Source organism: Setaria viridis, chromosome 9 (assembly GCF_005286985.2).
Source record: "Setaria viridis chromosome 9, Setaria_viridis_v4.0, whole genome shotgun sequence".
In the NCBI taxonomy this organism is placed as follows: domain Eukaryota; kingdom Viridiplantae; phylum Streptophyta; class Magnoliopsida; order Poales; family Poaceae; genus Setaria; species Setaria viridis.
Window position 1 is genome coordinate 13,057,541 of NC_048271.2, and position 14,482 is coordinate 13,072,022.

At 40.7% G+C, this 14,482-nt stretch overlaps 2 protein-coding genes across 2 annotated transcripts; both read right to left on the reverse strand.

Moving 5' to 3' along the window:
• Positions 1-1,431: 1,431 nt before the first annotated feature.
• Positions 1,432-5,279, reverse strand: LOC117837391 (mitochondrial arginine transporter BAC1). The gene is made up of 9 exons (XM_034717007.2): positions 5,001-5,279; positions 3,679-3,768; positions 3,333-3,434; positions 2,865-2,969; positions 2,670-2,762; positions 2,393-2,593; positions 2,214-2,312; positions 1,973-2,114; positions 1,432-1,802 (listed from the first exon to the last, which is right to left on the reverse strand). Exons 1-8 carry the CDS (start codon positions 5,094-5,096, stop codon positions 1,980-1,982), a joined length of 921 nt encoding a protein of 306 aa, XP_034572898.1. The 5' UTR covers positions 5,097-5,279; the 3' UTR covers positions 1,432-1,802; positions 1,973-1,979.
• Positions 5,280-5,955: 676 nt separating this feature from the next.
• LOC117838868 (autophagy-related protein 9) lies at positions 5,956-12,203 on the reverse strand. The gene is made up of 10 exons (XM_034719054.2): positions 12,046-12,203; positions 10,742-11,375; positions 10,323-10,643; positions 9,403-9,625; positions 9,113-9,292; positions 8,819-9,025; positions 8,042-8,119; positions 7,894-7,964; positions 7,693-7,803; positions 5,956-7,181 (listed from the first exon to the last, which is right to left on the reverse strand). Exons 2-10 carry the CDS (start codon positions 11,314-11,316, stop codon positions 6,146-6,148), a joined length of 2,802 nt encoding a protein of 933 aa, XP_034574945.1. The 5' UTR covers positions 11,317-11,375; positions 12,046-12,203; the 3' UTR covers positions 5,956-6,145.
• Between the last annotated feature and the right edge of the window lie 2,279 nt (positions 12,204-14,482).

Genomic DNA, 14,482 nt, shown 5'->3' on the forward strand with positions numbered 1-14,482 from the left:
TGGTGTTCTATATCCCACACCCAAAGTGGGTTCCGATTTGGCTACTGATTCCACAACAGACGTCAAGCAAATCATGTGCTGCAGCGTTGCTCTTTTTAAGATTGAATTCCATCATTTGCGCAGGGTCAAAACATTCAGACACATGTTTGTCATGCACGCGCCTGGTAACCATGAAAAATAAAAGATATGATACAATATCCAGCAATGCATGTGTGTTAGAAAAGATCAATATTTAAGCCTTTTAAATTTTGGTAAGCTAAGCAGAATGCAAACCCATGTTGTATTTTTTAAATCAAAATTTTATTTCAACTAACTTTCATACTGAGATGAAACAGTTATGAGTGAACTAAACATTTGGATCACACTTAAAGTAATTTTCTACTTGCTTTCAAAAAAAAAAGTAATTTTCTACTTATTTTAACTTCATTAATTTAGTTTCCTGAATTACATTGAGGTTCAGACTAATCAAGAATGCATGATTGAAATTCTAGCTAACAGTCATCTGCCAAAATTCTGAACTATGCCAAAAGAATGAATGGGCCAGGTATGCCTAGTGTCATTGAAGAATCGCTTCTGAGGCACAATGCTATCCTTTCAGGCTGATGCTACTTGACTAATAAATCATGATTTCTATGTTAAATGTGCCTAACAGCTAGATGATGATATTCCAGAATTCATGCCACATCCACCAATCTAGCCCAACGTCATTTCCAGTCTCTTTTCACATGTTCCTACAGGTCAATACGCTGAGATGATTTTATTGACATATATAATGTCAAGATCATACTAAAAGTCAATTAGGGGCCTACAGAAAACTAAAACACGCAGCATAGATGCATCCAAATAACATAGGGCTACAGAACACCAAGCATCCCATGTGCATTGAGGGGAGAATCAATACTACAGACGTAAAAGAATCCTCACAAGAACTGAAGAACACAACTTGGATGAATCCATACCTAGGATAATGTTGCTTGGGAACAAATCAGCAGTTGGAAGAGTCTCCTCATCCACCACCGCCGCCGCCAACACCTAAACCATGGTAGACCCTGTAAGTGACCCCCAAACTGAAATAGAATGTAATCTTCAATAAGAGCAGATCCCTAATCAGGACCCGTGCGTGAATGCCGCTGAAGACTCAGGGGAAGGTGACGGGATTGACTGGAGGAACGGAGATGAGATGTAGCCGTCGCCTGACCTGTCACTGAATGGACAGGTGGAGGGAGCTTCGCATAAATGTTCTTTTGAATAGGGTGTGTCATGCAAGATGTCCCAAGTGGAACCCTGTGAAGTTTCCTGAGGGAATCAAGATCGCATCTGAACCGCATGTTTTGTATCCGATGGATACGATCCGAGTTTCTACGTTTGCACTGGGTTGCACCCAATATTTACCCGAACAACAGTAGGCATAGCTTACGCACAACAGGAAAATAGCAGCAGTAACCTCCGTAGGCACCTATTTTTTTAGTTCATCAGGAAAGGGACAGGCATGATCGCCATGACGCCATCCTTTCTAATCGAGTCCATACCAACTCAAGTAGGTTGATCATGGTACAGCTCGGAGGTAGCCTTAACCTGCTTCATTTACATGCACCACCATTTCCACGCTTGTTTGATGCAAAGTAGAAGATAGAAGTGGAGCACGAAGATTCCACAAAGATGCCACCAAGTTTACAGAGTTCTTAGTATAGCCTTCCTCCTTTTCATCGCTGTGGAGGAAAAAAAACATCCGTGCCATGAACCAAAAGAAATGTTCCATTCAGTGTATTTCCCAGTCCAATTCCGGGACAAGTGCAAAGTACCTGGAATAGCAAGAAAAACCCGGAACATATTTGTCAGTCTACTGGGAGAGACAAAGGGCCACCGGATGGCATCTTCCACCAAATATGACAACGAAACAAAACAGAGGAAAAATAACTGAACGAAGGTTAAATCTTGATATAAGCATTATTTCATGTTCATATGGTAGTACCTTAATACTAGCCTCGCTTAATACCAAGAATCTTAGCACTGTACTCCCAGGCAACAATTGCCGCTGCATTGGCAGGGAAAGCTCTTGCTAGTGTCGGTCCAAGGCCAGCATAGCAGCCACTCATCCCAGCTCTCTTATAAACCTGTTACATTTCAAGCCATTTGGATTGTAGACTGCCACCATTAGGACAAGACACTAGCTAATTAAAGCGCGACATTGTGAGGCCTAGTAAGAGCATTACCATGCTTAAAACTCGAAAGGGGTTTCGGCTCAAATGAGGGTCTGGATCGGTCTGTATGATAGTTTTTGCAACATCCAGTGGTAGGGTAGCTGTCCAGAACTGCGGAGAGGAAATACTCATCACAATGAGGGTGTAAAAAGGTGCTTTACAAAGAATCTAAAACAATCATAAATACTTACTGCCATTCCACTAATGCCACCACTCATGACCCCTATCCCAATGTCTTTTGCCATAACAAAATGACTGCTACTAGAAAACCAAGGTGAATCCAAATAGTTGTGCATCCAGTATCTGCTGTACTCGTAAGTGCAGAAGAAGACAGCATTACCAATCGCCTCTCTGAACAATGTGGCTAAACCACCACGGAATATGCCCCTAAGCTGTAACACAACAACAGCTCATTAGTCTGGCAAACGTTAAGATACCGAATAGAGGCAGAGGGCACGTTGATCTCACCCCTTCACTTTCCAATGTTTTCACAGCACAATCAAGAGGGCTGGAGTACCTAGTACCATGCATTACATCCTTCCCTTGAACTTGCATTCTGCACTGGAAAAGGTCTTGACATGACATCATTAAGTGCCACCTGAATCATGCATCTAAGTCCTTACATCAATTAGGGAAAAGAGGGAATTTAGACATAACACTGACCTTAGTCAGCTCAGTTGGAGTGAGGATACAGCTAATCAGCGCTCCACTACATGCAGCAGAAGGAATGATTACCTGTAGATGTGGCCTACCATCCTCATAGTTTCCCTGAAAGAAACAAGGTTTTTTGATGATCTTACCCCTACTTTGAATTGCAATTGTGTTTTTACCCTAATTTTTTTAATTTTGTGAGTTTACCCTCAACTATTCACAAGTAGATGCGATTTTGCCCTTGGTCGTTGTGTATTTGTCCCTGTTTTGACTAAGGGTAAAATCGCATTGACTTATGAATAGTTGAGAGCAAAATCACAAAGTTGAAAAAATAAGGATAAAACAACAATTTCACTTCAAAGCAGGGGCACGAACACAGGTGCCAGGGTTTGACTCAAGATTTGCAATGTTCCTACTTGCTCAGCTACTGCTCAACAATTATATGCTTAATTCTTTTAGTTGGATAGATAATTTGAATACCTGTAATAATTGTTTGGCTTGGGAATATGTGCCAAAGAATAGGGAGCTTTCAACTGCTATACCAATAAATGAAGATGATGCACCTTTGTACAACCCTCTAATCTGCAAGAGAAAATAGGCAAGCAAGAATTCCAGTCAGTGACTCAGTGTGGATGAATAAACAATATAAATCTGTCCTTTTAGAAAGTTGAAATGATAATGTATAACAATCCTAAATTTAACAACTGCAGGTTCTAATGCTGGGCCTAAAATGAATTCCAAGACAAAACAGCCACGGTACAATCCCTTGTCTTTAAGGAGGAGGATTATGACCCAAGACCAAGCAATATTAAAGAAGGGGGCTTACTCCTTCCTCAAGCAGTATCCTACTAGTGCAGTGGAACGCGTTCTTGTACACCTTTCCATGAGCTGTGGTATTGTGAGCTTGCAGCTTGACCTATCAGTGAGACAGTGAACAAAGAAATCTTAAACTGGCATGAACCAAAATTTACAACAAGAAAATCTTAAATTGACATGAACCAAATTTATGTTAATTATAACCATGTATTCATCCAGATTGAAGAGCTTTGGCTGATAGCTGGTGCAGGCTATTTTGTGCATTATTTTGCACTGATATAACAAGGAATCATTCAATAAGCACAGAACTAACAAACAAAATCTATTGTAGATGTTAAATGTATAAGTATCACCTCACATAGTATCACAGCCAGCTGATTTGTGTTTGTGAACTCATCGTGCAATGCCACAAACACCACACAATGTGTACCATCAGGGTCAAATGGGGGCTCTTATGGGGGACAATGCCTTGTTTTGTGGCAAATCCTTCATCAAGGGTAAATACCATCTAAATAAGGCCAGACAGCATAGGCCAAAGGAGCTTTTAGGATAGAGAAGAGACCATGGACCAGAATAAAATAGAACTTTTGAGAGACAAAAATTCAATATTCTTGCTCCATTTGAGTGGGTAGGTACCACTGTCATAGAAGCATGGCACCTAACATACCATCTCCTAAAGATAACATTACAATGTAAAGGTATTGACTTACTAACAAAAACCTAAACAATCCCTACGCATAGTCAACTGGCCCTAGTACTGCTGGTGCTCCTATTGCTCTTCTAGGTGCATGATATGCATGGGCCTTAATGGGCTGCATACATTTGCCACAATGTGCTACTGAGTACTGACAAAAAATGTAAGCCGCAAGCCACCCATGCTATTTCCATTCCAATAGCACGTTGTGGCTAACCACTTAACCAGCAAACATGGGTCGATGTAGCATAATTACGACCTTAGGGATGGCGTTTACGGCATCGGAAGTTGGCGCTAGAGTATATCAGCAAAGTTGCTGAAATATATTGTGATCAGAATCTTGCAGTATTGTATTGAATAGATTGCAAAGGATAACTATTCAAAAGCATTAATTTGATGCAGTGAATCTCTACTTAGGAAGAACAGATTTACTTCATCAGATGAAAAAAAACAGTATGTAATGCACGGTTGGATACCTATCTGCTGAATGAAACCTTGCAAGCATTTCATCGAATAGCTATGATAGGGACATAGCATGGTAAGAAACCGACAGAGTTGACCAAGAAGCAAGACGAAATTTGCGGAGAACAACGCATATACGGAGATAATAATGGAAACGATGAGAGAAAGAAATAGACCTTGACGGTGTCGAACGGGTGGCCGACTACGACCTGGGCGACGCCGGCTGCTGCTCCGGCGACGTACTCCTTGGCAGCGTCGCCCGCAGCGGCCATCTGAAGGATAGGGGGCCGGCGCAAGTAGTCGTATGCCTGGGAAGAGGGGAATGCAGAACTGGGAGCGTGGGGGACGAACGCCGGCGGCGCCGGCGCCGGCGTATCGCAGCGAATGCGGGGAGGGGAAAAGGAAGAGGAAGGTACCGACCGCCGAGTGGACTCGGTGGGCCGAGGGAGATCAACGTGGCAGGGCTTTGTCGTTCGTTGAAAGGCATCAGGCATGGGCCGAGTCAGATGGGCTTTGTTTATTTGCAGCCTGCCTCTTTGTTTCACTACCAGATCGAAGTTAAGTAAAAAAAAAACACCAGATCGAAGAATATAAAAGGCTTGCAGCAATGGTAACGTGCGTAATATGCTTATGCTCATGCCAGGTCAAATGTCATGTTAAAAAAGCAAGTGGACATGTCTCTATCATCGTTTAAAACCAGTTATGCACATGATGTATACCAACTGTAAGAAGGTATCTCTTGTACTCGACTTTTGCAATTTACAGCATGCATAATGTATTGAGTCATGCCAATTTGATCAAAGCGTGCCACCAGAAAGGGCTGCTTCCATTGCATCAGTTTCAATTCAGCCAGGTTTTCACAAGTAATGAATATTCTGTACGTATAAAACATATTGTCAGCACCAGTCTCCTAGAAGATTAAATTCGTATGTTTGTGGGTTGCCGCTATATAAAGATGCAATTTTGAAAAGTGACTTTGGGTTATTCAATTGTTTGGGAAACAGATCATGCATGCCGCTTGTATGAAATATATTGTGTTCTCCAGATTCATGGATCTTCAGTACCATGCGACTACAGATGAGCATTAGCCGATTGAATAATCGAACCATTTCAGTTTTCAATCAAAAGGAATGTTTACTCTCTCCCTATAAAGGGGAGGGCATGACTATATTAGGTATGCGGTTCATCTGTACAAAAGAATTTGCCGGCCTTGCCAGCTCACACAAAACTAACATTTGCATCTTTTTGTTTCTAATGTAATTCGAGATCACTGATCGTGTCACTGGACATATATGACTATTTTTTGTGTTTTTTCTTCAAATTAAACTGGGTCACTGCTTCGAGGTACGATCCGTACATGGAGGCTGGCTGGCATAGAGCTACAAATACCGGTTACGCCATGGCCATCAGCTTTGTCTTCGTTTCCATCATCGTTCTGTGGGATATCAGCAAAATGGAAACTCAGGCCCTGCTCCAGGTCGGGGTCATCATCCATGTACGTTGTCTTGGAGAGGGCGGCCTGGGGGCTGCAACTACTGGTGGTTCTGTAATCTCTTTGATCTAGCTCTTTGGTGCCCTCCGACACATTGCTGCTGTGATAGCTTGAATGATAGCCAGACACATAATGATTTCCAAAGTTCGGAGGCTCATGGAAACTGTCTTCTGGACCATTAGGATGTGCAGTGTTCAGTGCCCAATCACTGTGCTGGCTAGAACAATGGTCAGATGTGTAGTGATTTGCAAAGTCTGGAGGTTCAATAAAGCTGCTGTGAGGAGGCTCAACATAACTGTCTCGTGGATCAGTTCGGCGTATAGAGGCCTGGGCCCACCAAGGGCAGCTTGTAGAATTTTGTTCCCTGCCCTGGCGCTTGAAGGTGGCACGCTGAAAGAACGCGCTTGATGTTGATGCCTCCAAGTGGCTTCGAGCTCTTTCATATAGATTAGAATCCCAGATTTCCTCCTCTTCAATCTCAGTTAATGGCTTGCTCCCAGTCAGAGGTGGCCATATATCCTCCCCTGGTTCATCGCGGTGGGTAGATGAGTCCACATCTCTGCCTAAGCGTTCAGAGTGACACGTGTAATACCAGTCCAGAATATATGGATAAGCTCTTTGATCTGTGTCAAGCAGTCCTAATGGACTAAAGTTATAAATAATCCCATTGCCTAGAAAAACCTCTCTGGAAAGCAGCCTATGGAAAATGCTGCCACCACTTTGACCAATACTTGACCGAAGTTGTGAATCTTCCATTGCTTGAAAAGTATATTTACGAATTTGCTTTTCCTTGAATCTCTGGAGATTGCACAAAAACTGCTTGCCATCTGGATTTGGCTGCCATGATGTATATGTGCTTTGGAAACTGCAAAAATAAAATAACATAGCCACTTAAGGCCAACATCCATCAAAAGTAATTTATGCTACAATTCTTTCTTTTGAAATAATTTCAAATGCCAGTTTTTCTTAGCTGTGTCAAATTGTCAATGAGATTACAAGAATTGGAATTTATTTGTATTTGTACTGCATTGAAGCACAAAGGAAACACTTGGTCACTACTTAAATAATAACACTTCACAACTCAGTAATTAAGAAAATCATGCAACTCTTGTGGACAATAGCTTCACTTTGAACTTTTAAAGAGGAGACTACGATTTTGTGCATAAAATCAACCAGAAACGCTATTGCGGACAAGGACCTAGTGACGGATGTTTAAGTATCCACTAAATATACAAATACATCAAATAATGAACTGAGCCTGCTTTATTAATTGAACGTGTAATTCCTCCTACCTGTGGTTCATTTCACTTTTTCGAGAGAAAAAAATCAAGTGTTGAAATGTTATACCATATATATGGTATTAAAATGAAACGTACCTTAATAATGATTTCTCCATTTTCCCTTGGGAGCTCCTCATATCTTTTACTGAATCAAGTGGTGAACCATAGTTTCTATTTCCATGTCTTTGGAAGTCAAACAAACTTAAGCTATTGAGGAAAACAGAATGAAGTTAGAAACCATGCAAAGTAGCAACATTAGTATATCGTAATAAGTAATAGCAAAATACAAAGACAAACCTGCATACATCACCCACTCCATCTACGTAAACTGTAAATTCCGAAATGAAGCACAAAATATCATTGACACGCTGTAGATAGGAAAATGTCAATCATTACACAACATAATCTAGAAACAAACTTCTGTTGATCTTGCTCAAAACATTACCTTTGGTAGCACAAATATGAGCAAGTAAGGAGTGATGAATATCGAGGCCATCTCTTCCAAAAGCATTGTTATGGTATACTGCAATTGCAATTTACAAATAATCAACTACACTTCTAAAGGCAAAAATTGTAAATTATACACTGGATCTCATAAACCACATAAATAATAGACCATTACTTAAAATGCAAAAGTACCCAAGTAGGCATTAAAACTGAGTTCTTTTATATATAAAAAAGAACGAATCAACCACTGGGAGTACCGGACCCCTTTCACGATTCCCAAGTACAGATACCAAGTAGGCATTAATCCCTTCACGATGCCCAAGTGCTTGTGGGGCGAGGCAACATGTACCAATCCTTTTTCTTTTCAAGCTAAATGCTATACCAATCTACAAACATCAAAACTGGGGAGGAGGAAAGAGGGAAAAAACAGGAGAAGGAAAAGGAGGACTGGCCCAAGCGACCAGCTTAACCCATATCCCTTCCCCTCCCATAGTACTACTGATTTACTAATCCTGATCTCTCAAGGCCCTCTCCCTGTCTATCACATATCTGCCCTATCGCTCACTCCCTCTCTCCACCAACAAGCCAGACACTCCCATCTTTGCTTCTCAGATAAATCACCACGCTGTCCCCAACCAGAGGCAGCGCTGCACCAGCCACTGGTAATGGAGCTAACATCCCTCCCCACTCACTCACACATGGAAAAAGGATATAAGAACTAAACATGCCAGAGTGACACAGTAAATAAAATGAAAATCTAAGGGAAGTGAATTACCTGAAACAGAGTTTCAAATTCTTTTCGCACAAGTTCACTGCTCTCTTTACCACGCCATCTTTTTGGCATGTAGTGTGTATGTTGGACAACAAGGGTCATGGCTCCTTCTGGGTCAATCACTTGAAGCTCATCTGCCACAACTTTCCGACTTACAGTTGCTATGGTTCCAAAAACAACAGTATACCAGAAAAGATTCCGTCCGAAAACCTTCATATAAGCCATAAAGAAACGCGATTTTAAAGGCGGAAGGTATCAATTGTGGGATACAAAGGATGCAGGGGAAAAAAAACTTACATGGCCCTCAAGGATAGATTCACCCAGGAATCCAAGGATGAGAAGGATTCCAGCCAAGCCACCAGATACAAACGAAACAAATTTTGCAACAATAGATATTAATGGAGTTGGAAACTGCTTCAAGTAATTCAAAGAGTGGAGAGTGCAATTGTTCATCCTGTGTCTGAAGAAATGCTCAACCTGAAATAGTTAGAAGTAGTGGCATTAGGGACAAACTGGAAAAGAACAAGATTACATGATCTACCGAGTTTTGTAGAGGATCTATCCCAAAAAAAGAAACTTATTTCTACCTCATTGTACTCACGCAAAATCCACCTTGATAAATTCGACCATCTTCGAGATGATGCTGTACTGGGGTGATTGTAGAATTCTTCAGCATGTCTCAGAAACATATATACCAATGGAAAGATGACAAGGCAGGGCGACAGCAAAAGTATTGCAATGCCCATAAGTATAAGTCTCTTTTTCAAAACAGATGGGCTTGTTAGGAAGTCTTTTCCGACACAAAATTTACTGCAAAAGAAGATGACATGAGATTTGTGTTAAAGGAGGATCTATAAAAGGTTAAAAAAAGTAAGCTAACATTTTAAAAGAATAGAATCAACAAATAATGTATAAAGACTGTACAGGAAGACAACATTTAAAGGAACAGTTATGAGAAAGGCACTTCATGGAGAAGAACAAAAACAGAAACACTGAAATTATCATGGAAGAAAGGTAGTAATAGTTGTTTCCAAGATTGTTTGCAGTTACAAAATACAATAAATGAGCAGCAGGTTTCCTCCATCTGTCATCTCAACATTTCAGGTAAACACTATTCTCCCTGCACTGCACATTGTTTAAGCAACAAATGGAAGGGAACACAGACTCACAGAATCACAGACATTCTATTATCATATAGCATAAGTGGCATTAAAGTGACATAAACGCCTCAATTTGTCAATAATTTAAAATGTATTCATCAAAAAAATCTACTACGACTGGTGTAGAATAGACTTGAATGGAAACAGCGTTCCATTCTTGACATTGCCAGCAAAGTAACATCAATTTGACACTCGTACATACATATTCCATGGCACAATAGTTCTTTTCCATGTCATAACTCTTACTTGTTCTCAAAGCCTGAGGGGCACTGCTTATAACAAATAATTTGCAAAAACTAATGCTAGCAAAATAATTTGATGGGCGCTAGACGAAGGAGCAAACTTACCTATCAAACATGCTCTGAAAGATGCACCAATTCAATGTCCACTCTAGCGTCTTTGGAAGCATCAGATAGCTTTTCCTCCCATGGAAACGAGAACCGACAGTTGGACCAACTCCAGGCAGCCAACAGGCGATCGGAAATGCAATGACGCCTTTATTAACCATCCCGATCAAGTAGTTCTCTTTGCGCATTAATCTCATCATGATATCATGCTCTGAAAGATCCTTAACAACGCAAAGTTGTTGTGACTTCTGGAGGAGGACAACCTTCTCAACTACTTTGGGCCATGATATAGTTTGAATCTCCAGATCCGTGACCTTAAGGCTGCACATAGAAGTAATGGAAACAAAATGACAAGTCAATTATTTTCTCAAGAAATGTTTACCAATGTGTGCAAGTGGACCATGAAATTGAAATATTACCTGTTATAGTAGAAGTCACGAACGTTCAGTGTGCTTCTCAATTTTACAAAGAACTTGACAAAGTTAATAATTCCATACGTCGTCAATATAACCATTGATCCAATAGTGATCATCTTCACATATGTGAACGGAATCAATGGGTGATTCTTGATGACATTCATTAGGTCACATGGTTTCTTCCCTACCTCAAGTGCTTCCACTCCACATTTCAAATGGCCAAGTGCATCCCAATCAACAAACAAGAAGAAAAAACCAATGGCGCATACCATAAATGTAACATTAAGGATCTCGATTATCCATTTGGTGATGATGCATCTTAAACCCTTTGCACAGAAATATTCGTACAGACGCTCAAAAAAAATATCCAAGTCAGGAACTAGCTCAGCCTTTAAGTCCTCCCCATGGAGAAGTCCTGTTGGGCTCTCACAATAAGAGCTTGGCAGTCTCCGGTAGTCCGATAACTCTACCTCAGGTGGAATTTCAGCAAGTAGATGTGTTGAAAGTGCTGATTCTCTTCTCAATGGCCACTTCAATAATCTTTTAATATTTGTGGCCTTCAGAAGGAAGGACATCATATATGGAAACAGAACACAAGGCAAGCTGAAGGCTTCCTTGCCATGCCACGGCTGATCACCTGGAAGATAAAGTTTTAGTTTTTGTGTTTGTTTTAAATGACCCATACATTGCAAACACAATCTGATCAAAACGTCCAACAAGAAACTACCACCTTCTTAAACAACAAGGAAAAAATATCCACTCTCATCCAACAAAACATAACTACATGAATATTTCAAAAACTATATTAAACAATAAGGGAGAAAATTCCACTCTCATCCAACGGAATATAACTAAAGAATGTTTCAAAAACTAAGCTTTTTCACATACTGTTCAGGAAGGATAGAAAAACTAAGTATTACTACTTGAATTTGTTTTCTAATCCTGGAACCAAGACCCAATTATAGAAAATTTAAGCCCCTGCTGCTTCAAGCACTAATAGTCAATTGTTAACTAGGCTTACTCTGTCCAAGTCCACAAAGCATCAACTCAATTCAAAGTCAAAACTTTTTTTTTCTTCGAGCTTGTGCTACAGTCAAAAACTTAAAAAGTAATAAAAAAATCCAATCAAAACACTGCCTACCAAGCCACAGTGCGTTTCCTACCTCCCATATAGGGGCAGATTTTTGCAAAAAAAAGTCGAAGATAGTAGGTATATTGCAACTGGGTCAGATTCGACTACATCTTACATTAGGGTTTGGGGTGCTCCGTTTCGCACAGCAGGAAGGGAAGAGAAGGGGCGGGTATACCTGATGAGTGCTCGTCGCCGGTAACGGGCCCGGCGTAGACGTGGCGGATGGCGCCGACGCTCGCCGAGTCGTCGCCGCCAGGGAAGCGAGAATAAGGGAGGAGAGACAGAGAGAAGGGAACAGGGGTAAAGAAACGGACGTGAGGGGGAGGGAGGGCCGGAGGGGTGCACCGTCGTGAACGACTCGAGCTCGATCAGCCCAAGAGCCAGCCCAGGAGCCCAAAATTAGTGGACCGACATGAGTGTGCAGAAGCCCAAAATAAAAGAAAATTGATCTAGAAAGAAAAATTATTCAAAAGAAGAAGGGGAAAAAACAAACGTGGCCCAGGACGCGTTGCCATGCCGCATATAGCTCGGTGGCGCACGACTGCACGAGCTCTTCCGCCGGCCGCACGCAAGCTCCGGCGGCCGCGAGAGCTCGGGATGACATGGGTCGGAGGCAGGTGGACGGTGGAGCAAATTCCACCCATGAAACCCGCCGCACCTACCTTCGCCCGCACCTATAATAGAATAGATAAGGAGAGCAACTCCAAGAGACTGCTAATCTCACCCTAATATCTTTTTTAAGAAAAAAGAGAGGAAAAATGAACTCCAACAATCTACCTAATCATTCCCCAATTTTTTAGCGACGCTAAAAAAACAGCCTGCCACCGCGTATATTTTAGCGTTGTCCTGATTCCCGCACGCTTGCGCGTCCCTTCCGATGGGCCCAATACGATGACGTGCCCTGTGTTTGAAATATTGGGGGCTATTTATTAGCGATCTGCTGTGGACTGATATGTTTTTAGGGAAAAAATTTTCCAAGAGTATTTAAAAAATTCTTCCCCAAAACTATGTATTGGGGTTCTCCCAAAAAAAAATTTCCCCTGAAAACATATCAGTCCACAGCAGATCGCTAATAAATAGCCCCCAATATTTCAAACACAGGCCACGTCATCATATTGGGCCCATCGGAAGGGACGCGTGGGCGTGCGGGAATCAGGATTGGGGGAGGAACGCCAACGCTAAAATATACGTGGTGGCAGGCTGTTTTTTTAGCGTCGCTAGGGGAAGGTTTAGGTGGATTGTTGGAGTTTATTTTTTCTCTCTTTTTTCCTAAAAAAGTATTGGGGTAAGATTAGCAGCCTCTTGAAGTTGCTCTAACGGGTTGATTTTTGCATCCACACTTGCTAACCCGCACCTGGTGAGCACAACGGTTTTGGGCGCCCATTTTATTTCTTTATAAAGAAATAAAGTGTTCAAAATATAATAAGTAATAATGCAGTACGCATTTGATTCACAAAATGCAATTTGAGCAACATACCAAAGTATGAAGCCAAATCTTCATGTTTCATCCCACGAAAGAATAGTCCAGCAATGATAGCAATGTCGCATGTCGAAACTTTCATATGATAGTACATAAATAATTCCACATTAATGTAGTCTAAGAATAGTCCAGCAATGATAGCAATGTCGCATGTCGAAACTTTCATATGATAGTACATAAATAATTCCACATTAATGTAGTCTAGTAAGGTAGCGAAAGGATCTCTGGTCTAATGGTTAGAGCACCTGATTAGCATCCAACGGACTTGAGTTTGACTCTCATAGGAATGAATTAAACGGATCTAGAATAAAAAAATATAAAAAGGTTGAGGTTTCGTAAAAGAATAATATAGTAAGGTAGCAATCTAAATTTCCACCTGATGATACATCAACAATTCAATAGCAAAAGTTCATTATATTAGTATGATTTAATACTTTAACAGACGTTAAGGTTAAACTCTTATGGGATTTTGGGCACCCATGGCTAAAATTCTACACCCGCTCCAACCCAAGTATCGGTTGTGTCGGGTCTGGACCCGAAGGGGGCTACTACGTGGCTTCTGGAAGTTAGATAAGCTTAGTATTTTAAAGTCCATTGGACCCAAATTAAAAATCAATTCACCATTTTAATAGATTAAATTTAGCATTTTTAAAAGGTAGATCAACACCTAAGATTCAACATTTTAATAGATTAGATTTAATATTTTTTAAAAGTTAGATCAATACCTAAAAATAATTGATTCAACATTTTTAAAACATATATCAACATTTTATAAAAAAATACCACAACCAACATTTAATATTTTGTACAACCTATTTCAACATTTTGAAAAAGTGGATTCAATATTTTTACAAATCTAGTTCAACATTTCAAAATTATTTAATTTCTAATAGTTGTTGCTTCTTCTTTGCCGAGGGCGGCATAAGAGCGGGCAAAAAGTATTTTTAGGTTGCAAACATGTTTTAAAAAAGTAATTCTAAATTCTTTTTAGTTTGGTTAGTGTTGACGGTTGGTAACTCAGGCTACAAGGAGTGCTCTGTAGCTGATGAATGCTGACAGACATACGGAGGCACCAAACACACAAGAACACATGTTTATAGAGATTCGGGCCTCGTGCGGAGAGTAATACCCT

Coding starts and splice junctions, on each gene's coding strand:
- LOC117837391 (XM_034717007.2), bottom strand. CDS start 5,096: ATGGCCGCTGCGGGCGACGCTGCCAAGGAGTACGTCGCCGGAGCAGCA. Junction 2,970..3,332: donor AAGCCAAACAATTATTACAG/GTATTCAAATTA, acceptor TGTTTCTTTCAG/GGAAACTATGAGGATGGTAG. Junction 2,313..2,392: donor GTGGCATTAGTGGAATGGCA/GTAAGTATTTAT, acceptor TCCTCTCCGCAG/TTCTGGACAGCTACCCTACC.
- LOC117838868 (XM_034719054.2), bottom strand. CDS start 11,316: ATGATGTCCTTCCTTCTGAAGGCCACAAATATTAAAAGATTATTGAAG. Junction 7,965..8,041: donor TCATATTTGTGCTACCAAAG/GTAATGTTTTGA, acceptor TCCTATCTACAG/CGTGTCAATGATATTTTGTG. Junction 7,182..7,692: donor ATGGAGAAATCATTATTAAG/GTACGTTTCATT, acceptor TTATTTTTGCAG/TTTCCAAAGCACATATACAT.